At 44.7% G+C, this 26,725-nt stretch overlaps 1 protein-coding gene across 1 annotated transcript in view; it reads right to left on the bottom strand.

Annotated features, from left to right (window-relative positions):
• LNPK (lunapark, ER junction formation factor) overlaps positions 1-25,509 on the bottom strand; it is a 68,031-nt gene extending 42,522 nt beyond the window's left edge. The window contains 2 exon segments of the mRNA XM_068122680.2: positions 23,435-23,513; positions 25,328-25,509. Of these exon segments, the coding sequence (XP_067978781.2) occupies positions 23,435-23,470 (36 nt within the window). The 5' untranslated portion in view covers positions 23,471-23,513; positions 25,328-25,509.
• Between the last annotated feature and the right edge of the window lie 1,216 nt (positions 25,510-26,725).

Below are 26,725 nucleotides of genomic sequence, written 5' to 3' on the forward strand. Positions count from 1 at the left end.
ATTGTTCATAAAAAGACTCGAACATCTTGTGAAAAACTCAATTTACCTGATCTTACCTTAATCTGAGGGTCGGTGGGAAAGCACTACAAGTGCTTGTTATGAGGCTTCTTCCTGTATTTAATCAACTAGCAACGGTACCCGCCCTACGGGCAGGGCTTCAGCTGGGAGGACCAAATGAAAAGGCTAAATATCAGAAATTGAAGGCTTTTTTTTTCTTTTAAACGATATATATAAACATCCGTTAAATCTCGATCGGTGCAGCCGTTTGTGCGGCACCCGGGAAAATAACGTCATGCGGGAGCAAGTATCAGCAGGATGTGGCAGTGTGAGAGTCCACGTTTCTGATCCTCCTTCATGCCGAAGTAGCCCACCACTTCTCCAAGCATTCCGCTCTTCAGATCCGCCATGAGAGATTTAAGCTTGATACTGAAGACGCGTGCAGTTAGTCCTCCCGATGTCGTATGTACTCCCGATACGTGTTTCCTTCATTGTAAAAACTTCCAAATCAACAGTTAAAAGGATTTTGAGCCGATAGCCGTTACGGCCTTGGCCAGATCGATGGAGACAGCGATCTGTTAGCGTATTCACCGCCCAAATAGCTATGTGGAATTATCTCATGTAGAGATTAAACTCACATCATTTGAACTTTGGCCGAGGTCATTATTTACTTTTAATGATGTTTATATACGAATCGAAAAGAAGATAATTGGTTTTGGGTCGTCCTTTCCGCATATCTCGTGGGATTGTGAGTTGGAGAGACGGCCGTGATGGCGAGGAGGGGGTTGGAATTCTCTCAAGCAGGGATTCAACCCATATCCTTATAAAAGGTCTTTGTCCGAGGTCACCGAGTCCGATCGGTGCAGCCATGCAGCGATCGATGCAGCCGTTCCTGCAGCACCCGGGAAAACAACATCGTCACAATGAAAACATCGTCACAATGAAAACATCGTCACAATGAAAACATCGTCACAATGAAAACATCATCACAATGAAAACATCGTCACAATGAAAACATCGTCACAATGAACGTTTTTGCGAATGCGAATGTTATGCGGGAGTCCAAACCTGAGAATGCTGGAGACCAAAGCTGAAATTGGAAAAACTAAATAGCCTATTTTACTCCTGGAGATCCCAGGATTACCCACCCAAAATATCGTTGTGATCGGTTCAGCAGTTTTTACGGTACCTTCGAACGGACAGACAGACAAACAGACGGACGGACGGACATTTGGTGAATTATAGTAAGATTACTATCGTGTGCATGTGCATCACACTGTGCAAGGTATTTAAAAGTTTATTTTCAGCTCTTGCACAAACCTTGATCCAAGTACAAATTGGTCATCAATCAGCCAAGGCTGTACGAATAGTCAGTCAATGGATTAAACTAGAATGTATCAATTGACGCCATCTGCATTAGATGTCAACCCACTATTACATTTGATCTCAATTTTAGGTCACATGAAAAATTAAAGGTCACATGAGAGAGAGCACAAGGGAGAAAAGAGAGATAAATAGAAGAGAGATAACATCAGTATGTTGATAACTCGAGTTATAGTGTGCAAAATGGTTCTCAAAAGGAACATGACCCTTGACCTGTTGAATCTCAAAACGGAATCAGTTCAGCTTTGTGTTACAGTCTATACTTGTGGCAAGTTTGGTTGCAATTCCCATTCCCTTCAGTGGTTCACAGTTAGTGTAGCAACAACGATTTTTCAATTGAACATCACACCACCTTCGACCCTTTGAACCCAAAATCTAAGCAGTTTATCTTTGTATTACAGTACATACTTGTGCTAAATTTGGTTGAAATCCCTGCAGCAGTTGTCAAGTCATCGTGGTAACAAATAAACCGATAACGGATGTGAATGCATGCACAGACAGATGTATGTATGTACGGACAGATGGATGCACACACGGACAGATGGATGCATGCATGCATGGACAGACGGATGCATGCATGCATGGACAGACGGATGCATGCATGGACAGACAGATGCACGCACAGACAGACGGATGCACACACGGACAGAAGGATGCATGCACAGACAAGACACACAGACGGATGGACAGCCGGACAAACAACTCAAAAACATTTAATGCATCCTGCCTTTGGCTGCAGAGGCATAAAAAAGCTTAACATCATCACAATGTCATAAGCAGACACAAAATTGAATAAAGTTCCCGAAACCAAATGTTCAATATTGGCAAACGCAAGTGAGAGCAAGCATGTGACCTTTACCATGAGAGTGCTTTGGAAACATGCGGTAAACGTACACAAGGTGAGATTTGATCCCACACTCAAAAAAAATGCTTTTAACATTGCCGGTAAGAAAAAACGAATCTTGTACGAGTTGCAGAGCAATTTTAAGAGCAGAGAGCGATGTAAATGACAGACAGACTCTTTAAATACCAATGCTCCACCAGGAGGTTGACAGCTTCTGCTATTGCAATACCAGATTATACAGGTGAGTCTGAGCATCCAGATCACAATTATTTATGGAAACCCAAAGCTTTTTAAACATCGTGGACTTGCATTCATTGATAAGTGCAACAATTGCCATATAAACCCCTCCACCTTTAAATGCATAAGGATCCAAGACAGAGCTGTGGGTGAAAAAGGCTAATCAATTGCACAATAAATCAGTGTCGCCTTTAACAGGAAACGCCAATCAATCTCCGTCAATGTACCCAGAAATCATTGACTTCTTTTTGGAAAAGAGTATATTTCTTCTCTACTGCATTTGTTTTCGAATGTTATATGGTGGCCTATAAAAACACCAACAGGGTGCAAATGTATACTTATTGCATGGTACACAGTCTCTTTTACAATGTCTGATCTCTTTGGATAGATGGGAGAACTTCAGGTGATAACACAGTATATCGACGTCTGTGTGAGAAATAGTTTTTAAATCAACCTGTGACGGGTCCTTCTGCTACTGATTAAAGTCTAAATATTGGTTGCGGGTATTGGCATCAGTGGCCAAAAATGCTGAGTTTCCAGTAAACTAGAACCACCATTGAGTTATTCTGTACTTACAAATCTCAAAAAAAATCTAATGTCTGTCTCTCTCTCTGTGTCTCTCTGTGTCTCTCTGTGTCTCTCTGTGTCTCTCTCTGTCTCTCTCTGTCTCTCTGTCTCTCTCTGTCTCTCTGTCTCTCTCTCTCTCTCTCTCATCACAGAACGTTGCTGCGCAGCGTTTCTCGTGGTGCACGTCGTGTGGTCGTGCTGCCCTTCATCCCTTTCTCCTGCTCTCCCGCTCTGTTATTTACTCTCTATTATCTACACGTTTCATTTCTTGCGAGTTTGAGAGTGAGAGAGCGCACTCGATCCCGCGTTGCTTGTTTGCTTCAAGGTATCGAGTGTTTCCCCACGCCTGTGGCCATGACGAACATCGAGGATTTTTCCGGTTTGAAAAGTTGGGTCGGAAAAATGGTTCGTCGTGCACACCACCTTCTGAGGTGACGGTGGAGCAGATCGTTTTGTGTGTCGGTAAATGTATCGGTATGTACAATGTAATTGCCGCATCGAGGATGAATCAGCGCGTCGTCATCTTCGTCTCGAAAGAGGAAATGGTGACGCAGCTCGTCGAAACCGGTTTGACTGTCGAGCCGGATATCTTTGTGTTTGTTTCACCGTTGGATGCACTTTCGGTGAAAGTAATCGTGTCCAATATTCCGCCTTTCATCCGACACGAGCAGATTAAGACTGCTTTGGAACAGTATGGTAACGTTGTGTCGAAAATAACTTTCATTCCTGTTCGATTTAAGGATCAGCAGGTAAAACACGTCCTGTCCTTCCGGCGTCAATTATTTATTATTTTAAAGCCGGGAATTCGCAATTTGGAAGTGATGTTGAAAATTTAACACGATGACTATACATACCGGGTGTTTGCTACGTCACAGACCTTGGTATGTTTTAAATGTGGTCAGCACGGACATGTTAAAAACGAATGTCCCAGTAGCGTGTCCGAACAACTAAGGGGGGGAGACTGAAAAGGAAAGCGAACCTGTGCCAGGTAACGAGGCTCCTGCAGAGCCAGGTGAAACTGCTGAAAATCAAACCGAGGATACGAGCGGCTTTTGTGTTGTTACACGAGGAAAACGAAGGCACCAAGGTTCAAGTACAGTCGAGCCTGTTTCATATGCTGAAGCAGTCGCTGTGAAAAGGGTCTCACTCAACAGGAATGAGGGTAGTCCGAAGCTCCTCGGTGCTGAGTCCTGTCCTCCTCCTCCTGGTGAGGAGGAGGCTATGGAGCAGCAACACGTCTTGTCAGGTGATGCTCCAAGTGGAGGTAAACCTTCTGCAGACTGTACATCAGTAAATGATGAGCTTAGGCATGACAGTCAAACAATAGGTGTACCTGGTACTCCAGAAACCTCTGAAGAGGTAACCAAGGTTGCGGAGAATGATCCGTTACCTGATGAATTGATTTTCGTTAAGCCAATGCCAGTGTCCGCTGCATCAGTACAGGTAAAAGACCGCGTTATTGAGCAGGAGTCGTGCGATTCGGACAACACGTGTTCGAGTTTGGATCCTAATGAGATAGGGGGTGCAGGTGGGAATTCGCAGAACTGCGAGGACTGAGATGCCCCCTCTCCTACCGAAGTAATTAAATTTCTTCATAATACTTTTTGGAAAAAGATAAAACTTGTTGAATTTTTCCCACAATTGGACAAGTTCCAAGTCACTGCATCTCGCATCATAAGCGATCCGACAGCCTATGGTGCTAATGAGTCTCAGGTGTACAGACTGAAAAAATTTGTTTCCGTAGCAAGGAAAGAACTTCGACGATCTGCCACTTGATAAAGTCTTAAAACTCGTTATGGTTTTATCTATTGCGAGTATAAACATAAATGGGGGCCGTGCCCCTATACGGAACACATTTACGGGTATTATTGGAGCAAAGGCATGTAGACATCGCCTTTCTGCAAGATGTACGTTGTGGGGATACCTGTTCAGCCGAATGGCAGAATACAATAAGAGGTTCTTGGTTTTTCAGTTCATTTGATTGTCCTAGAGCTGGAGTCGCTTTCTGGTTTATATCAGGAATCTCATCCGGCCAAATAGCATTTCATGAAGTCAGGCGAGGTCATTTGGCCTTTGTTGTTTTTTCTTATGGAGGCCATAAGATCACATTGTTGAATGCCTATGTCCCAAGTGATCCTTCTCAAAGAAAAGAAGATTTTTCCCTTCTTGATAATTGTTTAGCCCAAATTGATTTTGGTGGTCTTGTCTGCCTAGCTGGTGATTTCAATTGTACCTTAGAGCCATCTTTGGACTGTAATGGTATAGAACCTCACCCTGAGAGTGCAAAACATTTGGCGGCTCTACTAGTAAAATATCACCTGGTTGATGGGTGGAGATTGCAGCACCCTGGGGTTAAGCAATTTTCATGGTGCCAAGCCTCAAATAACAGAGTGTCCTTTGCTCGGTTAGATAAATTTTATATCAATAATGGGTTTCGGAATTTGATTTGGTCAACGGCGATTTTTCCCTCTGGTTTTTCGGATCATCATTTCGTATCTCTAAAATTGATTTTTCCCTCCGCCCCTCGTACGAGTGCCTATTGGGCCCTCAATGTGGAACTGCTAGAAGAACCGCATTTTTGTAATATAATGCATTCAGAGATTTTTGGGAGTCTCTCCATGTTAGGAAAAACACTTTCCAGAGCAGAAGGCAATGGTGGGATATTGCAAAAACCCATATCAAATTTTTTTGTAAACAATATAATGTCTATCACTCGAAGGATAATTTTTTTAATGATTTCTAAACTTGAAAAAGAGATTCTAGAACTGCAAGCAAATCCTACCAAGTTGAGTAGCAACACAAAAGAATGCAAAGATTTTGTAAGCAAGAAGGAGCTGCTTCATTGCCTTGTTAAAGAACGGGCACAAGGGGCTTTAGTTAGGCTAAGAATGAAAAACTTAAAACTTCTTGACTCTCCTAAGTATTTCTTCTCCTTGGAGAATAAGAACAAAGCACAACAACAAATGCTATCATTGCAATCACCAGATGGTGGGATTGTAAGTGAACCTAAAACTATCAGAAGGTTAGTTAGTGATTATTTTTCCTCTCTTTTGTGTGCTAAAGAAGTCGATTTAGATGTTGCACATACTTTTGTTGAACCATTGCCCAAGTTGTGTGAATCGCAGCGAGTCTCGCTGGAGAGCACCATTACCCTGGGGGAATTGAGGTGCGCGCTTTTCGGTGTACCAACTGGTAAATCTCCTGGACTGGATGGCATTCCTCGTGAATTCTATGAAGCTTTTTGGGACATTATTGGAACTGAGCTTTTGGAAGTGCTCCAAGAAAGTTTACAAGTTGGGGAGCTTCCCCTAAGTTTCAGATGAGCAGTTGTGTCCTTGCTACCAAAGAAAGGGGACACTCAGCTACTTCGGAATTGGCGTCCAGTCTCCCTACTGTGCACAGACTACAAATTATTCTCCAAAGTCCTTGCCTCACGCTTAAAATCCGTCGTCCACTCGCTTGTCCACCCCGATCAAACTTGTTGCGTGCCTGGACGATCGATATATGACAATCTTGGTGCTGTTCGTGACATTTCTGACGTGTGCGATTGCCTACGCAAGAGCACAGGCCTCGTCTTTATAGACCAAGAACACACTTTTGATAGTGTAGATCACAAATATTTATTTGCTGTTCTGAAGGGTTTTGGTTTTGGTCCCACCTTTATATCATGCATCCAGTTATTATATCATAATATTTATAGTTTGGTGAAAGTTAATTATGAACTGATTTCTACTTTTTCTGTTTCAAGGGGTATAAGGCAGGGATGTCCCTTGTCTGGTCTCCTTTATAATCTTGCCATTGAGCCTCTTTTAGTTCGCTTTTGCGATAAATTTTTGGGTTTCTCCGTTTCCCCGAATGCTCCCCCTATATAAGTTGTAGCATATGCAGACGAAATCTGCACTGCAATACAGTCTCAAGACGATGTATCCGAGTTAATCAGAGCTCTCAATAATTTTAGTCTTGCTTGTTCGGCTAAGGTCCCCGGTGTGTACCCCGGTTTAGAATAGGTACACCGTATCCCTGCGTGTCGTAAGAGGCGACTAAAAGGGTTGGCATCAGGAAGGGCATCCGGCCATAAAAACATTGCCTCAAAAAGAGAACCATGACAATTACGACTACATATGGGCAGGGTACAGCCCGAAGTACCCCGTGGGGGACCCCACTCCCTCTCGTCAAAACTCAAGGTGGGGAACCCGATCGAAGCAAGGGTGGAAATCATTCCATTTATGACGACGAAACGTCTGATGCCCGACGTGGAGATCGATTTCTGAGATTTGGGACATGGAATGTAGGGACAATGACAGGGAGATCAGGAGAAGTGGTGGAAGTATTAGTCAGAAGAAGAGTGGACATATGTTGTGTGCATGAGACGAGATGGAAGGGAAGTGGTGTGAGAATGGTGAAGGGTAGGCAGGGACAGAAATACAAGTTTGTGTGGCAAGGGTGCCCGGAGGGCGTGAATGGTGTTGGTGTCCTGTTTTCTGAGGAGTTTGTAGACATTGTGGTGAGTGTGACGAGAGTGAGTGAAAGGTTGATGATGGTGAAAATGATGATTGGAAAGCTCTTGGTGAACATCATCTCGGGATATGCTCCGCAGGTTGGTCGGAGCGATGAAGAGAAGGACAAGTTCTGGTGTGCAATAGAGAAGCTGATGGAAAACGTGAAAGATGAGGAAGTTGTTGTGGTAGGAGACCTAAATGGACATGTGGGAAGGAGTATGGACGGTTTTGAGGGAGTTCATGGGGGTTACGGATATGGTGTGAGAAATGAAGAAGGTGAAAGGATTTTGGAGTTTGCTGATGGAGCTGATTTGTTGATTTGTAATACTCAGTTCCAGAAAGAAGATAATAAGCTTGTTACATACACGTCAGGTGGGTCGACGACAACCGTTGACTACCTGCTGGTGCGTAGGCGAGATAGGGGGCACCTCCGGGACACAAAGGTGATCCCGGGGGAGGAGGCTGTTTCACACCACCACTTGGTTGTCTGCGACATAAGGGTGAAAGGTGCGAGGAGAGCTCGGCGGGTGAAGTACCAACTGAGAATGAAGGTGTGGAGGTTGAAAGAGGTGACAGTGAGGGAGGCATTAAAAGAGAGGCTGAGTATGGTGGAGGATGATGTGGTTGAGCTTGAAAGTGGTTGGATGTCAATGAAGGATAGTCTGTTGGGAGCCGTTGGTGAGGTATGTGGATGGACAAAAGGACCACCGAGGCACTCGGAAACATGGTGGTGGGATGATAAAGTTGGAAAGAAGATTGACGAGAAGAGGAAGAAGTTCAAGGAGTGGCAGAAGGCGAAGGGTATGGGGGCAGAAAAGGCAGAGCATGAAAGTTATAAGGCAGCCAAGAAGGCTGCAAAGAAAGAAGTAGCAAAGGCACAGGAGGCATGTAGGAAAATGTTCTGAGAGCGCTTGGATTCGGAAGAGGGTCAGAAAGCAGTATTCAGGGTTGCAAAGCAGATAGCGAAAGAGAGGTGTGATGTGATGGGGGTGAGTTGCTTGAAGGATGAAGTGGGACAAATCGTTGTGGACCCAGATGGAATTAAAGGAAGATGGAAGAGATATATGGAAATACTGTTGAATGCAGAGAATGAATGGGATGGCAACATAGAGAGTAACCCAGTTTTTGGACCGGCAGAGAAGATAACCGAGAAGGAAGTTGAGGAAGCGATAAAAGCAATGAAGAGTAGAAAAGCGGGAGGGCCGACGGGAGTTGTGGGAGATATGTTGAAGGCAGCGGGAAATTGGGGTGTGAAGAGAATGACAGAGATCTGCAATCTGGTGGTGAAAGAAGGCCGCATTCCAATGGATTGGGAACTGAGTACCCTCGTCCCTCTATACAAGGGGAAAGGTGACCCTCTCGACTGTGGCTCGTATCGAGCGATAAAGTTATTGGAGCATGGAATGAAGGTATTGGAAAGGGTGTTGGAGAGGAGGATAAGGAAGAAAGTGAAGATTGACGAAATGCAGTTTGGATTTATGCCAGGAAGAGGAACGACAGATGCGCTTTTTATTGTGAGGCAGTTGCAGGAGAAGTATATGGAGAAGAGGAAGAAGTTGTTTCTTGGGTTTGTAGATCTGGAGAAAGCATTCGATAGGGTTCCACGTGAAGTAGTGACATGGGCATTGAGGAAGTTAGGAGTGGAGGAATGGTTGATCAGAGTCGTGATGGCAATGTACAAAAGAGCGCGCACAGCTGTAAGGACGAAGGACGGGAACAGTGGTGAGTTTGAGGTGAAGGTGGGAGTGCATCAAGGGTCGGTACTAAGTCCGCTACTAGTTGTAGCTGTGATGGAGGTGCTGGCTCAGAACGTAAAGGAGGGTCTACCGTGGGAGTTGTTGTATGCAGATGATCTGGTGTTGATTGCAGAAAGTATGGATGGACTGAAGGAGAAGATGAACAAGTGGAAAGAATGTATGGAGACAAAAGGTCTGAAGGTGAATATCAGAAAAACGAAGGTGATGGCAAGTGGTAAAGCATGTGGTGAGGTGGAAAGAACTGGGAAGTGGCCGTGTGCTGTGTGCAGGAAGGGTGTAGGAGTGAATTCCATTCAATGTACAATGTGCGCTGAGAGGGTTCATCAAAAATGTAGTGGTTTGAGAGGGTCATTAACCAGTGTGGCAGCTACATTCAAGTGTAAGGTGTGCAAAGAGGGATCTGCAGATGGAGGAAATGTTGAGTTGGATCTTGGAGATGGCGTGAAGCTGGAAGGTGTGAAAACATTTTGTTACCTTGGAGACATGCTGAATGGAGAAGGTGGATCAGACTCGGCAACGGTTGCTCGAGTGAGGTGTGCATGGAAGAAGTTTCGGGAACTGAGTGGCGTGCTGACGCGGAGGGGAGTGTCATTGAAGCTGAAGGGAAAGGTGTATGCTGCATGTGTGAGAAGTGTTATGATTTATGGGAGTGAGACATGGGTAATGAACGTAGAGCAGCAACGAAGGCTGGAAAGAGTGGAAATGCGAATGGTTCGGTGGATGTGTGGAGTATCATTGAGAGAGAGGAAGACAAATGATGAATTGCGAAAGATGATGGGAATAGAGCCTGTGATGGATGCTGTGAAGAGAAACAGGTTGAGATGGTTTGGTCATGTGTTGAGGAAGGATGAAAGTGACTGGTTGAAAAGAGTGATGGGAATGAATGTAGAAGGAAGTAGAGGACGGATAAGACCAAGAAAGACTTGGCTAAAGATGGTCGAAGAAGAAATGCGGGCAAGGGGGTTAACAAGGGGAGATGCAGAAAATAGGGCAAAATGGAGAACATTGTCATGGGGACCGCAAGGCTAACCCCCGCTCTTGCAGGGAAAATGGCCTTAAAATGCCTGTTGTTTGTGTTGTTGTTGTTCGGCTGAGGTGAACTGGTCAAAGAGTTGTGCCACCTTCTTTGGACTACCTTCAGGTTTTTCTTTCCCGCCACTGCCAGGAAATTTGTCCTGGAAGAATGATGGTGTTTACCATTTGGGCGTGCACCTCGGTGATTCCCGATGCATTCAAAAAAACTGGGATGGATTAATTGAGAAAGTGCATTCCAAGCTACAAAAATGGAAAGGGCTTCTTTGCAACCTATCCTATCATGGAAGAGCATTGGTGATCAATAACTTGGTCACTTTTTTTTGTATACTGAATCGAGGCTCGTGAAAGAGCTAACATTTATTTCACAAACAAATCAACCAGACAAACAAAATATACAAAAAGAGGGAGCGGAAGACAAGATGGGGAGAGAAGGGGAAGCACACAACCACAACATTTGAGAGCAGGGAGAAGTGTGGGAGGGAGAGGGCTTGGGGGCCTGTGGCACACTGTGGCCCAACCTTGTGGCCCAACACTTCTACCCTGTGGCACAGGTTTATGGTCTTACATCCACCAAAATGGCTCATCAAAACCATCCAGAGACATTTAATTGATTTTTTCTGGGGTGGTAAACACTAGCTCCGACCAGGCGTGCTCAGCCTTCCACGTAATGAGGGGGGTCAAGGCCTCGTTGATGTCAACAGCAGGCTCATGACTTTCCGCCTTCTTTTGGTGAAGAAGTTTCTTTACAGCCCCATGCATTGGGAGAGTTTAACCTTGTTTGCTAAAGCAAGCAGGTCGGCTGGGATATGGTCGCGAACTGTTTTTGCTTGATCTCCCGAAGATCGATGTCTCATCACTTCCGCTGTACATGCAGAGTGTCATCAACGCCTGGCAAGCCTTGTCGTTGCGTCGTGAGACCGGTTCCATTACCACCTCGACGTTCCTCAACAAACCAATCTTCTACAACCACCTTTTTTCAGCCATTCCTTCTTCCAAGACTTTTGTCCAGTACTTTGTGGGGTCAGATCTTCTCTCTGTCCATAATTTGTTGGACTTTCAAAGAGAAAGATGGAAGTCTGCTCACGAAATTTCTGCTAGCTCTGGTTTCAGGTCCATTAGGATTATTGGCCAGATTTTGTTTGCTATCTCAAGAGCAGCAAATAATCTTGGAGTAGAGTTCAGGAGCCTGTTTGAGTCTGTGGGTTTGCTTAACCAATATGCTTTCCCTGTTTTGCTTTTGAATTTTAATGGCAAATTTGTACCCCTCAACTCCATTGGGAAAGAGGCGTTACATGAATGTTGTGTGCGTTTTATTTTTGCCGATTTTGTAAAAGGCCCTTTTGGAGTTCAGTGGAAAGAGCTCCTGTCAACTCCTTTACCTATTACTCCTGTGTGGCGCAGTCTATATGCACCCCCAATCTCCAAGCGTACGGGCGACCTGCAATGGAGACTTGCGCATTGGATTCTTCCTCATAACATTTTATTGCACAAATTTTCAAATGACATTTCTGAAGTGTGCCCCTTTTGTGAAAGTCGTGAAACGCTTTATCATGCATATGTTGGGTGCAGAAGACTTGTTCCTTTGTTTAAGTTTTTGCATGCCAATATTTTGAAAATGGGGCTTTCTTTTTCTTCTGTTGAATTTATTTGTGGTTATCCTATTTCTGCTGTACATAGTCTGAAACTGCTTTAGCGAACTTTTTGATTGCTGAAGGAAAAATGGCAATTTACAAAACAAGGAAAAAGAAGATGGAAGGTGGTGAATTTTCTTTTTGTAATATTTTGTTGACCTTGAAAGTCCTGATTATTTCTCTGATACAGCTTGAGTACCTGTATTGCAGCAAGTATGGAAAAGAACAAGAATTTTATGATAGATGGTGTGTTAAAAATGTTATTTGTTCTGTGAGGAACGAAACGCTTAATTTTGCTTTTTGATGTATTCATAGCTCTCGCATGAGCATTTCCTTTAAAATTGTTTGTGTTTTTTCACATTTGGTTTGTAAAATATTTTTGTACTTGCTGGTTTCTTTTAAATATCCTTTGCTCCTTTTTGGTGTATTTATGATCCTTATGCAAATGTTTCTTTAAACTGGTTGCTTTGTTTACAACTGCTTTGTGAAAGGTTTAAAAAAAATACTTTTATAATAAAAGGACACAAAAAGTCAAAACTCTGTCTCACTCTGTCTCTCACTCTCACTCTCTCTCTCTCTCCTCCCACTTTGCACAGCTGCCGCTCGCTTAGCACGCACGTGCGATTGCCAGGTCTGTTGCTCAGTCACTGGCGGTACGTGCTGTGTCTCGTGTTGCTTTTTCCTTTCTTCCTACCTTTTGGTCCTTTCTGCTGTCCGAGTGTCAGTGTCCCTTTCTATCGTCTTGTCTACTGAGCGAGAGAGGGAGAGACAGCGCGGTTAAAGTTATCCGCTTTAGGTGGTTAACGGGATTTATTTATTTATTTCCCAGTTATTGTTGTTGTTGTTTTTTTTCATTTATTTCGGCTTTATAAACCTTTGTACCATTTATTGGTTATTTTTTTCGTTTAGTTACTTCAATGGCTAGCAAGAATAGTCGAAGTAATGCCGGTCGTGACGCCGATGAGGGGTTAACAGATGAACACGGCATGTGTTTTGTCCCACCGGAAGATGTCTCACTGGAGGAGACGCTCCTCGCAATCGGAGAATTGATCGGTTGTGAGAACATACGGGCAGCGTCCCGAATGCACCACAAGGTGGTTGTTTTCGTTTCACGTGTCCGTTTCGCGCGCATCGTCGTGCAGAACGGCCTCACCTTGGGCAATGACCAGTTTGTTCCGGTTTCGCCATGGAACACTCCGGCCTCGAAGGTAATACTATCAAACGTTCTACCGACGCTGTCTAATGAGGAAATTCTTCAGAAGCTCGGTCAGTACGGTACTGTGGTGTCGAGAATTATCCAAGCCTCCATTCGCACCACAGACGGGAAGCTTAAGCATATTGAAACGTTTAGACGGTTTTGTTATGTTGTTTTGAAGGATGGTTTGACGCAATTGAATGTCTCTCTCGTTTTTAAGTCGTCAAAACGTGAGCACAGGATTTTTGCGGCAACGGAGAGGTTGATTTGTTACGGGTGTGGTGTACATGGACACACTCGGCAGTATTGTCCTGATGGGGAGAAAACGTATGCCTCAGCAGCCGGACCAGCCCCACCCGTGACCATTACGGAGGATTCTATAGATGTTTCGCCTTCAGTGCGGGAATCTACGTCGGACCATCAAGGTACGGCTAAGAGTGGTGCTGATGAGACCCATACGGATGTGCTTCGTGTAAGCGATGAGTCATCCAGTACAGCTGGCCATCGTGCAACCGATGAGTCAGCAAATGTAGGGGAGAAGCCTCTACCTGTAGAGGGAATGTTTTGTGAGGAGCAGCAGATTGTAGATGCGGCGTCTCGGAAAAATTTGAAACGGTCACTTGTAAGTGCGAGGAATGAGGACAAAGGTGTTAAAGTGTTGGTGGTGCAGACAGGAAGCAGTTTAAACGATTCAGACAGTCCTTCACATGAAGATCAGCAAGGTGGTGAAACTATGGCTGACATGATACCACCTGCTCAGGATGAAGGGGAACTTTTTCCTGAAGGTTGTAAATCAACCTGCGAAACCGAACAGCCTACTGATGACCATATCAATTCTAATGGGGAATGCAAAATACCCATTACTACTAATAACGACTCCTCCCCCCCCATTGCAATGATGCATGAGGATGAAGAGGATGAAGAACCTAAGGTAGATGGGGATGGAACAGGTGTTTCTGTACAGGTTCAGGAGGAACTCGTTACTAGCGTCACGGAGGGAATTCCAACTACAGAGACACTGATCGGCCATGAGGAACCAGTGGCAATGGTTGACAGGGCTCCCCCCCCCCCCCCTCAGGAGGAAGAGCAGCCTTTGGAGATCTCAAAAGAAAATATTGTCAGATTTTTGAAGGAAACTTTCAGACAAAGGCATGTACGAATTAAGGATCATTTTCCTAATATCCAGGCTTTCCTTGCAGCCGCAAAACCTTTGCTGCAAAGGAGTGAGCATGTGGAAATCTCCGAACCTGAATTTCAGCGGCTGAGGAAATCCATCACGAAGGCAAACAAGGAATTAATTGAGGAAGAGGACTTCACCCCCTAGAAGAATCAACCATGGAACTAAATGTTGTATCCTTAAATATAAATAGGGGTCGTGCCCCCTTACGGAGGGTGCAAACCATTCAAGCGGTTGGAAAAGAAAAGGCTGACATTATTCTCTTACAAGAGACCCACGCTACTAGTGCTCAAGTAGCCGATTGGGGGAAACTTTTTAAAGGGCAATGGTGGCTAAGTGGGTTCCCTACACCTCGGGCCGGTGTTGCCATTTGCCTAAGTCACAAGATTTGTGCTCAACAGGTTTCATTTAAAGAAATCTATAAAGGGCATTTGATCTCCATAGATTTTCTTTATAATACCCAAAAGATTATCGTAGTGAATGTTTATGCACCGTGTGACCCAATGGAGAGGAAAATTTTCTTTTCCACTCTGCGGGATTTTGTAAAAACTCTGGACCCAACAGCCTTTATCTGTATCGCGGGAGATTTTAATTGCACAATTTGTCCGTCAATTGATAGGAATGGTCATGAGCCTCATGTTGCCTCTACGAAAGCTCTAGAGGACACCATCAACATCTTTCGGTTTAAGGATGTGTGGAGATCACAACACCCACTCTCACGCTGTTATACATGGTGTAGATGCAATGATGGTATTATGTCAATGGCAAGGCTGGACAGATTCTATGTGAACAAGCCAATGTTGAATGTGGTGTCTGTCTCCAAAATTTTACCAACTGGATTCACAGACCACAGTTTAATCTCAATGTCCTTTAAGTTACCCTTTCCACCCGGTGGTAGTGCTTACTGGTCTTTGAATACTCGTCTCTTACATGACAAGGAATTTAATGAGGCCTTTCACGTCGTGTGGGAGAAAATTCGCTCCTCCAGACCTGAGTATGATAGTCTCCGGCTGTGGTGGGACATTGCAAAATCCCAAATTAAGAATTTCTGTCAACAATATAGTGCATACACCACCAAAATCCAATCAATATCAATCGATCAGTTAAAATCTGAAATTATATCGTTAGAACAGAATGTTGACGAGGTTGGGAGAGGTGCACGTGACCAACTAATATGGGCAAAGAAAGCAGTGCTGGAGGAAGCGGTACGGCAACGGGCGATGGGTGCCTTGGTCCGAATGCGAATGAGCTATTTAACTCTGGACATGCTAAACAAAGAGTTCTTTAAGTTAGAGTCTTCCCTCAAAAGGTCACAACAAATTCATACTTTACTCACTCCCAATGGGTCACTGGTGACCTCTCAGCAGGCGATCAGGTGTACTCTGAAAGGGTTCTATTCTAACTTGTATTCTCCTCAGAACGTGGACAATGAGGTGATACGAGAGTTAACTGCTGGGCTTCCGAGTGTCGAGGAGGATGAGCGATGCATGCTCGATTCCCCAATTTCGGCTGATGAACTTGAAGCAGCTGTGCGGAGCCTGAAAGATGGGAAAGCTTCTGGAATAGATGGCCTGCCCACAGAATTCTACAAGACCTTCTGGGCCCTTGTGGGACCTGACCTACTCGATGTACTCGATGAAAGCATACGTGTCGGAGAACTTCCAATGTCTTGTAGACGAGCAGTCGTTTGTTTGCTACCAAAAGCTGGGAATCTTCAATTGGTTGATAACTGGCGACCTGTCTCCTTATTGTGTGTTGATTAAAAGATTTTCTCTAAAGTACTTGCTAATCGTATGAAGACTGTGATCAGTTCAGTTATACACCCGGACCAGACCTACTGTGTGCCTGGAAAATCTATTTATGATAATATTTTTTTGGTAAGAGATATTATTTCATGCAATAAGTTCCTGCGTGACGATTTTGGGTTGCTGTTTCTTGATCAAACTAAGGCCTTCGATCGTGTTGACCACAAGTACCTTTTTTCTGTCCTGAAAGGAATGGGGTTTGGTGAAACTTTCACCTCTTATGTGAAACTCCTGTATACTAATACTCAATGTATGATGAAGATCAACAATAGGTTATGCTCTCCCTTTCCTTTCCAACGGGGTATTCGCCAAGGTTGCCCCCTCTCTGGGCTTTTATATATAGTCGCCCTTGAACCACTCCTTCGGTCTATTAGACAGCAAATACCTCAGGGAATGAGAAGTATAGAAGGAGCAGAATTTGTGCAGACGGCTTATGCTGATGATGTCTGTGTTTTGATTAGAAGCTCCAATGATGTCTCTGCTTTACAACGTTGTATGCGAGATTTCTCTGCAGCCTCTTCCGGTGGGATCAATTGGAATAAAAGTACAGCATTATGGTGTGGCAAAGGCAATCTCTCTTGTGTATCACCACCCTCACTCCCACACAACCTGGTCTGGAGAACGGACGGGGTTAAATATCTTGGAGTGCATATCGGTAATCGTGAAACAGAAATGAAAAATTGGGAAGGAGTGTTGGAGCAAATTATGCACAGATTGAAAGCATGGGAAGGACTGCTGAGGTCCATCTCCTATCGAGGCCGTACCCTTGTCATAAACAATCTGGTTGCAACAAAATTATGGTACAGAATTATTGCTATACAGCCATCAAACCAACTAATTATGGCTACTCAGCGAATGCTAGTAAACTTCTTTTGGAGTGGCTACCATTGGCTGAGGCCTGAGATATTGTACTACCCCCGGAAGGAAGGTGGCCAGGGCATTGTTGATATCTCTGGTCGGGTTGTGGCCTTTCGGCTGCAGTCTCTGCAGAGACTACTGTTCGCTGAACAGCTGCCCTGGCGGCCCTTTGCATTTTTTCTGTTACAACAGGCTGGTAGACTGAGATATGATCGGCAGCTTCTTTTGATAGACCTCGAGCATATAAATTTTGCCTCTCTTCCGAGATTCTATCAGAGTTTATTGGACACTTGGAAAAGGTTTGACGTCCACCGCTTCCTTGAGGGCTATAATTGTCGAATGTTCCTTCAAGAACCCCTTTTCTTCAATAATTTTTTTCCTGGTATCCCTCATAGCCATGCCCTGATTAAAAAATTTATCCAAGGAGGGATTAACAAAGTATGTGATCTGAGAGATTCATCTGGAGTTAAGTGGAAACCTGCTGGTTTGGTGGCAACCTCAGTTGGATCTCGGTCTGTCCGACTTGTAGACCAAGTTGTACGTATAGTCATTAGAAAATTTAGACAGCTAAACATCGGCTGGGAAGGTGTTGGTAACATTGAGGACTTTCGGTTAGGTTTCCCTGAAATCAAAGTGCTCCTTTCGTCTTCTCTTCAGCCGGAGATTGAACATACCCCCCCTTTTCATCTTGTAACTAAGATTGGAATCCGTGATCTCTCTCGACAAAATAAGAATGTACCCCTCTCTGGGAGAACACGAGTAGCTTTGTGGTCAGAGCGGTTAGGGTTGGGGTCTCCCTCTACCCCCCTTTGGCCTCACATGTACACCTTACCAATACATGGTGTGTTAGCGGACATACAATGGAGGTTAGCACACTGGGCGCTTCCCTCCAATATTTTTGTCCACCGTATTAACAGCTCACTGCCGGAAACTTGTCCTTTCTGTGACCAGAAGGAGGATTTGTTTCATGCTTATGTACAGTGTCGTAGACTGACATCGCTTTTCTTGTTCCTTGAATATCTTTTTCACCAATTGTCCTTCCCTTTCAATATGCATATGTTTATATTTGGTGTGTCTTTCAGGCCCACATGTAGAGATGTGGGTGTTCTTCTCAATTTTTTGGTTGCTGTTGCAAAATATGCGATATATAAATCTCGGAAAATTAAAATAGATAACGGCTATGGCTCTGATGCTATTTCTATTTTTAAAGGGTTTGTCTCAACACGACTCAAGCTAGAATTTGATTTCTTTGTCAGTAATGGAAACGTCCAACTTTTTGAGAGAAAGTGGTGTATTGGCAATGTTCTGTGCTCAGTCGATGATTCAAAAGTGGTAATTACTTTATAATTCCTGATTGATTTGACTTTTTTCTTTGGAACTGATTGCTTGCATATATGTTTCTTCCTGTGTCCTTGAATACATTTCTCTCTCTCTCTCTTAGTTTTTCGCTTAATTTGCTCTTGATGTATTTATAGCTCTTGCATGAGCATTTCCTTTAAAATTGGTTGTGGTTTTGTTTGTGTCTTCCCCTTTGGTTTGTAAAATATATATTTTTTGTATATTTGCTGGTTTCTTTTAAATACCCTTTGCTCTTTTTGTGGTGTCTTCATGATCCTTATGCAATTTCTTTAAACTAGTTGCTGTGGTTTTTTTTACAACTGCTTGTGAAATGGCTTTACATTGTTTATAATAAAAGTGTCTGTGTGTGTCTGTGTCTGTGTCTGTGTGTGTCTCTGTCTGTGTGTGTCTCTGTCTGTGTGTGTCTCTGTCTGTGTGTGTCTCTGTCTGTGTGTGTCTCTGTCTGTGTGTGTCTCTGTCTGTGTGTGTCTCTGTCTGTGTGTGTCTCTGTCTGTGTGTGTCTCTGTCTGTGTGTGTCTCTGTCTGTGTCTGTGTGTGTCTCTGTCTGTCTCTGTCTGTGTGTGTCTCTGTCTGTGTGTGTCTCTGTCTGTGTGTGTCTCTGTCTGTGTGTCTGTCTCTGTCTGTGTGTCTGTCTCTGTCTGTCTGTCTGTCTGTCTCTCTCTCTCTCTCTCTCTCTCTCTCTCTCTCTCTCTCTCTCTCTCTCTCTCTCCAGTAACCATCTCCTGGTTAAACTCCCAAAATCCTCTTTCCTCCTACCATATTCTGGCGATGGTTCCATTGTACTGTTCCTTTCAGGGCTTCAAGGATGCGACACAACACCATCTCACATCCTCACCCATTCCTAGCCTCAATCTTTTCTTCCCTCATTAACCCCACCTAACCCTTACTTGCAGGTTCCTGTGTTTTCGCCCCCTCCTACCTGTATTCTTCTCTCGTCCGTTCACTCCCTCACGTTCAACTGTGGCACCACTGCCAGTTCATTGCCTTTTTGCCTTCTATCCCCCCGCTTTTCCATGAGCCTCGATCGAGCTTGCATGGAAAAAAAAAAAGGAGAAAAGAATAACTGTTTAAAAGACAGATAAAAAGACAAAAAAAAGAAAAGAATAGAGGTACAGTACTTCCGTTTCTGTCCTTGTTGACACCAATGGCAATCATGAGATGTCATGAATAGGTAAGTGCGATTATATTTATTTGAATTTAATTTGGAGGGCGGAGGGTGTGTGAGCGGGGCAACTGCTACCAAAAAGATGATAAACTAAATGCATTCAAGCGCCAGTGTAACATCAATCACAAAGGAATGTCTGACCGATCCCCATCCAACATACATTTCTTTGCCACTTTGGCACCTTCTCATCAAGCACTCAGACACCTCTTGGTATTCCTGTTATACATTTGTCTTTTAGAGACATTAATAGGGAGGTAGGCTGTTAGCATGCCAACCACACAGATTTATAGTAATTACAGCAAGGTCACATGTTAGGGGGAAATCTATCATTATATTACGAGGAGACGTCGGTCTAGTTTTAAGTGAATGAAAATTTTTTTAAATCCCATTGAAACAGTGCACAAATCCAGATCAGGCTAGTACTCAAATGGTAACAATTTTTTGGCTAAACTCAGAATTCCTTAAAGTATCTAAGTATAATACAAACGATTTTGGAGAGATTTAATGAAAATATACAAAAGAAACAAAAAAATATCCAAAATTATCTTTTTAACATTCTATTCACTCTTACTGTAATAAAGCAAATGTGGACATAACCGAAACTCCAAGATTGACCTTTTAAAAAGTTATTGGCCCTGTGTAGAGGTTCCAAACCCTGTTCTGACTCTGGTTCAAACCCCAATACTGGCTAAAAGTGGCCACCCAAGGCCAGCAGACGAGCACGTACTTAGCCTAACTCTGATGCAAGTACTCCAGCCCAGGCTCAGATAAACTGAGAAGGGTGTGTGCTCACTATTTATTTTTTTACCCCGCGCACGTGAAGCAGTAAGCATGGGTTAAACAATTGGTTCACTTCTGTCTGTCTGTCCGTCTGTTTGTCCATGTGTCTACAAACAGCAGTTTATGATCGAGGAACAACTTAATCTCAATTTAATGTTGCATTTCTAATACTAATTGGACCATGAATCGAAAAAACTAACCTGTAGATTAGCAGTACTGTACATTGGCTCTAGATTCGTCTTGATCACACATGCGCAGAGATAGATATATACAGTGGTACCTCGGCTTACGAGTGCCCCAACGTACGAGTTTTTCGGGATACGAGCCGTCGCTCGGGCGGTTTGTTGCTTTGGGATACGAGCCGAGATCCGATGTACGAGCTCAAAAAATTTATTTTTTTGAATTTTCCGGTTGTGGCTTCCGGTTCCGGTCACGTGGTTATCTTGCCGTGAAAGCATCTCTGCTTGGATATAAAACACGCAATCGTCGAAATACATGAGCGAGGAATCTCCTTGCTCCAGCCGGTGACGTCATCGGCGGGGATCCCCGCCTCCAGAGTGGCTGGTCACGTGACCGCCAAAGCGTGTCGCGCGTGCGGGTATAATGAGCTACACCTGTGGATCACGTGACCACGGAAGCACGCCTCGCTTGAGAGGCATGGCTTTCGGTTTGCGTTTTGCTTTATAAGGCGCGATAAATGGGCTTTTGAGTGTTAGCGGTTCATGGCGTTGACGGTTCATGACGGTTCATGACGGTTCATGGCGTTGACGGTCAAAAACCCATTACATCAATTTTACCAGGCACTGTACAGTAAGTACAGTGGACACCAAATGCACGGTGGAAGGCTAGAAGTAGAAGATCGTCCAAGACAAGTGAGAATAAGCCATACTTTGGAGATGACGTCATTCGCTGGTCCGATAACCAAAGATGTGGTATAAAAAACCAGGTGAGCTAACAATGCAGCAATGAAGGAATTCGGCCAAGGCACCGGCACACAACGACCTACCTACATCGAAAGACTCAATGCCAATGGTGACAGAAGCCAAGACGGCCGGCTTAAACACCGCCGAAAGACCACGGTGTACCAACTTACGATGCAGAACATCTTGCACTTAATATGATGACAACAGGTGCCATCCTCTGACGTACCATTACAGGTACAGGTACAGTACACGTGAGCACAGAGCAAAAGTTCACTGAAACCGAGATTAAGAAAAAAGAAAAAACACCTCGTGGTCCGTGCTCGATATCCGAGTTTCAATCTTTTCAAACACATGATGCTCTCGGTCACGGTATCTCCTGCGAGCTGCTTCTCCTTCAACCACACAAACAACAACTTCTCCATATCTTCATGGATAGAGGTCCGGAGCTTTGAAATAATCGTAACGCCCTTGGCTGGCGTTATAGCCTTTATGGACTCCTTCTGCTTCAAAATCGTACATATCGTAGAAGGAGTACGATCGTACTGCCTCGCCAAGTCGACAACACGCACACCTCACCTGGCATGCTCTTCTCCTCTGCTTAATAAAACCAGTTTATTTCTTTACATTCTCTTGTATTATGTACAGTATATACGAGGTCGTGCTTGTTTATACATTATTTGTTATTTATAAAGTACATTTTTGTTATTTAAAAGCACCTAACAAAAAAAATTGGTGTTTTTTTTTTGAGGCTGGAACGGATTAATAGCATTTCAATGCATTTGAATGGGAAAATTTGCTTTGACTTACGAGCGATTTGGCTTACGAGCTCCGTCACGGAACGGATTAAACTCGTAAGCCGAGGTACCACTGTATATATATATATATATATATATATATATATATATATATATATATATATATATATATATATATATATATATACATATATATATATATTTTAATAAACAGGAAGTAAATTCCTGCGTGGGGCTAGTGTGAAAAAATTCTGACAACCCAGGACTCGAACCCACGAACCTCATCACTTATGCGGTGACAGCCCACTGAGCTATTGAGTCTCCAGGATATCCTCAGAGATTTCTCACACTAACACTGCGAGCTTTATAATGGCCGATGTCTTACGTGCCTGCTAGGCAGACCCCGGATGTGAGCGTGTATATGTGTATGTAAGTGTGTGAAAGTGCATAGAAGATGAACTCATCGAACAATTAAATAAACAGAAAGTAAATTCCTGCGTGGGGCTAGTGTGAAAAAATTCTCACTCAACCCGGGACTCGAACCCACAAACCTCATCACTTACGTGGTGAAAGCCCACTGAGGTATATATATATATATATATATATATATGTACTCTTTTTTACTTTTTTTTTTTTTAACTATACAGTATATCGTTTGTGACCCCATCTCTTAATGGTAAAGAATCACTTAAAAAAAAAAAATTCCACCAGATATGGATCTTCACCAAAATCTAATTAATTCACCCTTATCAGTTGTCACACATCCAGCCTGTCACGCTAACCCCCCACGCATGGCCCCAACTGCAGCCCACACTGGATATTTGTCCAACAAGCTATGATCTGGTTAAAACAATCAAAGTGATTATCTATCTATAATTCCAGTAATCTCTGTCTGTACGTCTGTACGTCTGTACGTTTGTTTGTCTGTGACCGCTGTTTCTCGACAACCACGGGTCCGATATACTTTTAACTTGCCAGGTATATTGCTGGGGACCCGAGGATGTGCCTTTTCAAGGTTTCATATTAATCGGACAATTACTTACCGAGCTATGTCCAAAAAACGATTCAACCAATCAGAGAGCAGCGAACGATCGCGTGTGCCGAACGTGGAGGACACACTCTGCCTCGGATGGCACATTTGAGAGCGTATTCATTTATTTCACGTTTGCAAACTATGTTGGCGTTAAACTATGTTTTACAACTAATAAAAACGAATTTGCGATTCATTCGCTTTCCTGCGCGTTTGTGCACGCGATGGCGATTTCTTTACCAAACTCCGGAAGCCGTTCGCTTTGGACCAAACCATTGCATGTAAATAGAGGGGGGGGATTGTCACCACTCGCAAGCCGTTCGCTTTGGACCAAACCATTTCATGTAAATAGAGGGGGGGGATATAATTTTAGATATAGATATAGTACGGGCATGCCCTAGTTATCTAAATTCATTTAACAAAGCAACATCTCTTACCCGAATCAGGCGCCATGAAGAAAGCACAGCTCCCATTTCGGTTCAGGAACCAATTCCTTGTCTTCAGGAAAAAGAAAGTCTAGAAACAAACAGATCAGTCACAAAACAGCTCTTCCACTATTAAAAACGCTAGCACAGTGGAAGCAAGAACAGCAACATCTAGAACAGCAGTGGCACAAAAATCAGCAGCAATCAAAAAAAATCATAACAAGCGAGGAGCAGCAAAGGGCCGCCACTGTGGCCGGTAAGGCACTGCGGCTGGCAAGACATGGCGGCTGCGGCCAACGAAGCAATAAGACTGCGGGTGGCGAGATGGTGAGGTGAGTGGTGAGGTGTCACACACTTATGGGCTTGGGGGTGAAGCAAAGGGCACTCAAGGGAAAGCGTGCTGGGGCGAGGCCAAGCTCAAAGAGGAAAGGGCGAGGCCAAATGCATGAAGGCGATGCCACGTGGCAGCCCTGCATGTACGCGCAGCGGCATGGCTCTAGTCGTATGGGCAGTCAGCGCTGCCCTGGATGAGCGGACGGGTAGCAGAGTGCCACAGCACGTGCAGACAGCGGTGTGGCGCCACACACGCAGGAGGTAGTTTGGCCCCGCACGCAGGGGAGGCGAAAGCAGTTTGGCCCAACACACATGGAAAGCGGAGGCGGAGGAGGAGGTGGAGGTTTGGCCCCACATGTGTGGGAGATGGGGACAGTTTAGCCCAGCATGCATGGGAGGCAGAGGTAATTTGGACCCGCACGCACGGGAGACGGGGCAGTTTGACCACGCACACACAGGAGGCGGAGGAAGTTTGGCCCCACATGCGTGGGAGGCGGTGGCAAGTTGGCCCTATACACACGGGAGGCGGAGGCAAGTTGGCCCTGGTACACGTGGGAGGTGGAGGCAGTTTGGCCCCGCATGCGTGGGAGGCGGAGGCAGTTTGGCCCCGCATGTGTGGGAGGCGGAGGCAGTTTGGCCCCACATGCATGGGAGGTGGAAGCAGTTTGGCCCCACATGCATGGGAGGCGGAGGCAGTTTGGCCCCGCATGCGTGGGAGGCGGAGGCAGTTTGGCCCCGCATGCGTGGGAGGCTGAGGCAGTTTGGCCCCGCATGCGTGGGAGGCGGAGGCAGTTTGGCCCCACATGCATGGGAGGTGGAGGCAGTTTGGCCCCACATGCATGGGAGGCGGAGGCAAGTTGGCCCCGCACGCTCGTGCAAGCATCAGCTTGGCCCTACATGCTTATAGTTATAGCGGCATGGTTTCGCACATGTGGGCAGGCGGGCGGGTAGCTGAGGTGAGGCCTCACATACACGGAGGGCAGCGGTGTCGTGGCCCTTCAGGACATGGCGGTGGCCGCTAGACCCTCTTGTGCGTGAGCGTGAGCGGGCAACGGCCAATAACCCCACCCCCCCTCCCCCATGCGCGGGCAGGCGGCGGCCGCTAGCCCTCCCCTCCAACCCCACGCGGGGGGGGGGGGGGGATGGGGTGATGGCCTTGTGGCCGTTCTTGCACGGGCGGGCAACGGCACTACGGGTAGGGCCCGGAATAAGAAGTCAGGCGGAAAGGCGCCACGTGTATTGTGGACAGCACCGAGTATAACACTAACATTAGAGAGAGGAGAGGAGAGGAGAGGAGAGGAGAGAAAAAAAAAAAAGATAACGGGGCTGACGTTGGGGCTTAAAATGATTCCAATGACATGTGCATTAGTTCTCGGAGAAATAGAAAATAGATCGATGCACATTTGATACGTAACTATTCCGTATTCGTCACATAACACATGTATATCACGTGCTCTGTACTTCATGCACACGTAACATTTGCTCATCTACCCAGCAAACAACTAACAAGACAGCAAACGCACACCGTTCACACATATCCGTATCGTATATACGAGTCGATCCACACATTACCTCAACAGTTTTAGTTTTCCTCTTCCTTACTGAATGAAATGCTTGCTCATGTTAAATGCATGACTCGCAAAATATAACCAACGTAATAGTTTCCTGAGAAAGGTTCCTCGTACTAATGTCGAAAAAGCAGCTAAATGTAGCACAGCACCCACCGCCAGGTTCACAGAACGCCAGTTTGTTTCTTTACTACGGAATCTTCTTCCTCCAACGCGACTCACAAATTACGCTACGTTCTCACATTACCACTGAAAAATTAGGACTATTTACCTCTGAAAAAGCAATGCACAATTTTTTTTACCTACGATAACTTCCTTTGCCAAATTCTAAACTCGGAGACAAATGATATAACAGACCGAACAGTGTTGTCTTATACACCGCATCTAGATCTAGGAAGGCACTTCAAATCACCTCTTTGAGAGATTCTTCTTTTACGCGTTTTCTGAATACAATCTGAAAAATAAATTTAGGAACTAACGATTCTGTTTAATACAGGACACGATTTTATAATCTAAGTGTGGTTTATTAAATCAATATGCAGAGATGCATTTACACGCTATTAATATTATTGCAGTTCATCGACGTTCTAACGGATAATTACAGTGAATGAAGAAATAAATGCATTTCGTTTTTGATTTATAGAACTGAAAATACATGGAACACTCATTGCCATTCGCGACACACGAAGCGCGGTGAAGCTACCGGGCGCCATCTTGGTCAGCCCGCGATGCTGGGCGAGGAGAATTCTGTCATACGTTTGCGAGCAATTTGGAACGAAAAGCGATGGCGCTTTTCACCTTTTGTGTGATAGTCTTTCAATAGTAAACTTATCAAAGTAACTATAACACTTTCCTTTATCCTTTCCTCTTCAAAATGAAGTTCGAGAACACATTATTCATTTGCGAGCGTAAATAACTCGGGACATTTTAATGAAATGTATTTTTGAAATGTTTATTTCACAAAGTTTTTTTTTTTGGTTAAATTTGAAAACATGAATTTACCTGTCGTTTTTTTATTACGTACCAAAATGCTGCAAACCCAAGTGATCAAATATAACCAACTTTATAATGTACAAGCAAAAGTATGCGGTGTTTCTGCAGGGTTCCTCTTCCCACCCCCTCCACTGTCTGCAGACTCCCACTCCACCCCTTCCCCTCCCTCATCCCACTCCTCCCCTCCCTCATCCCACTCCTTCCCTCCCTCATCCCACTCCTTCCCTCCCTCATCCCACTCCTCCCCTCCCTCATCCCACTCCTCCCCTCCCTCATCCCACTCCTCCCCTCCCTCATCCCACTCCTCCCCTCCCTCATCCCACTCCTTCCCTCCCTCATCCCACTCCTCCCCTCCCTCATCCCACTCCTCCCCTCCCTCATCCCACTCCTTCCCTCCCTCATCCCACTC

Source organism: Myxine glutinosa, chromosome 7 (genome assembly GCF_964187855.1).
Source record: "Myxine glutinosa chromosome 7, kmMyxGlut1.1, whole genome shotgun sequence".
NCBI classification, from domain to species: domain Eukaryota; kingdom Metazoa; phylum Chordata; class Myxini; order Myxiniformes; family Myxinidae; genus Myxine; species Myxine glutinosa.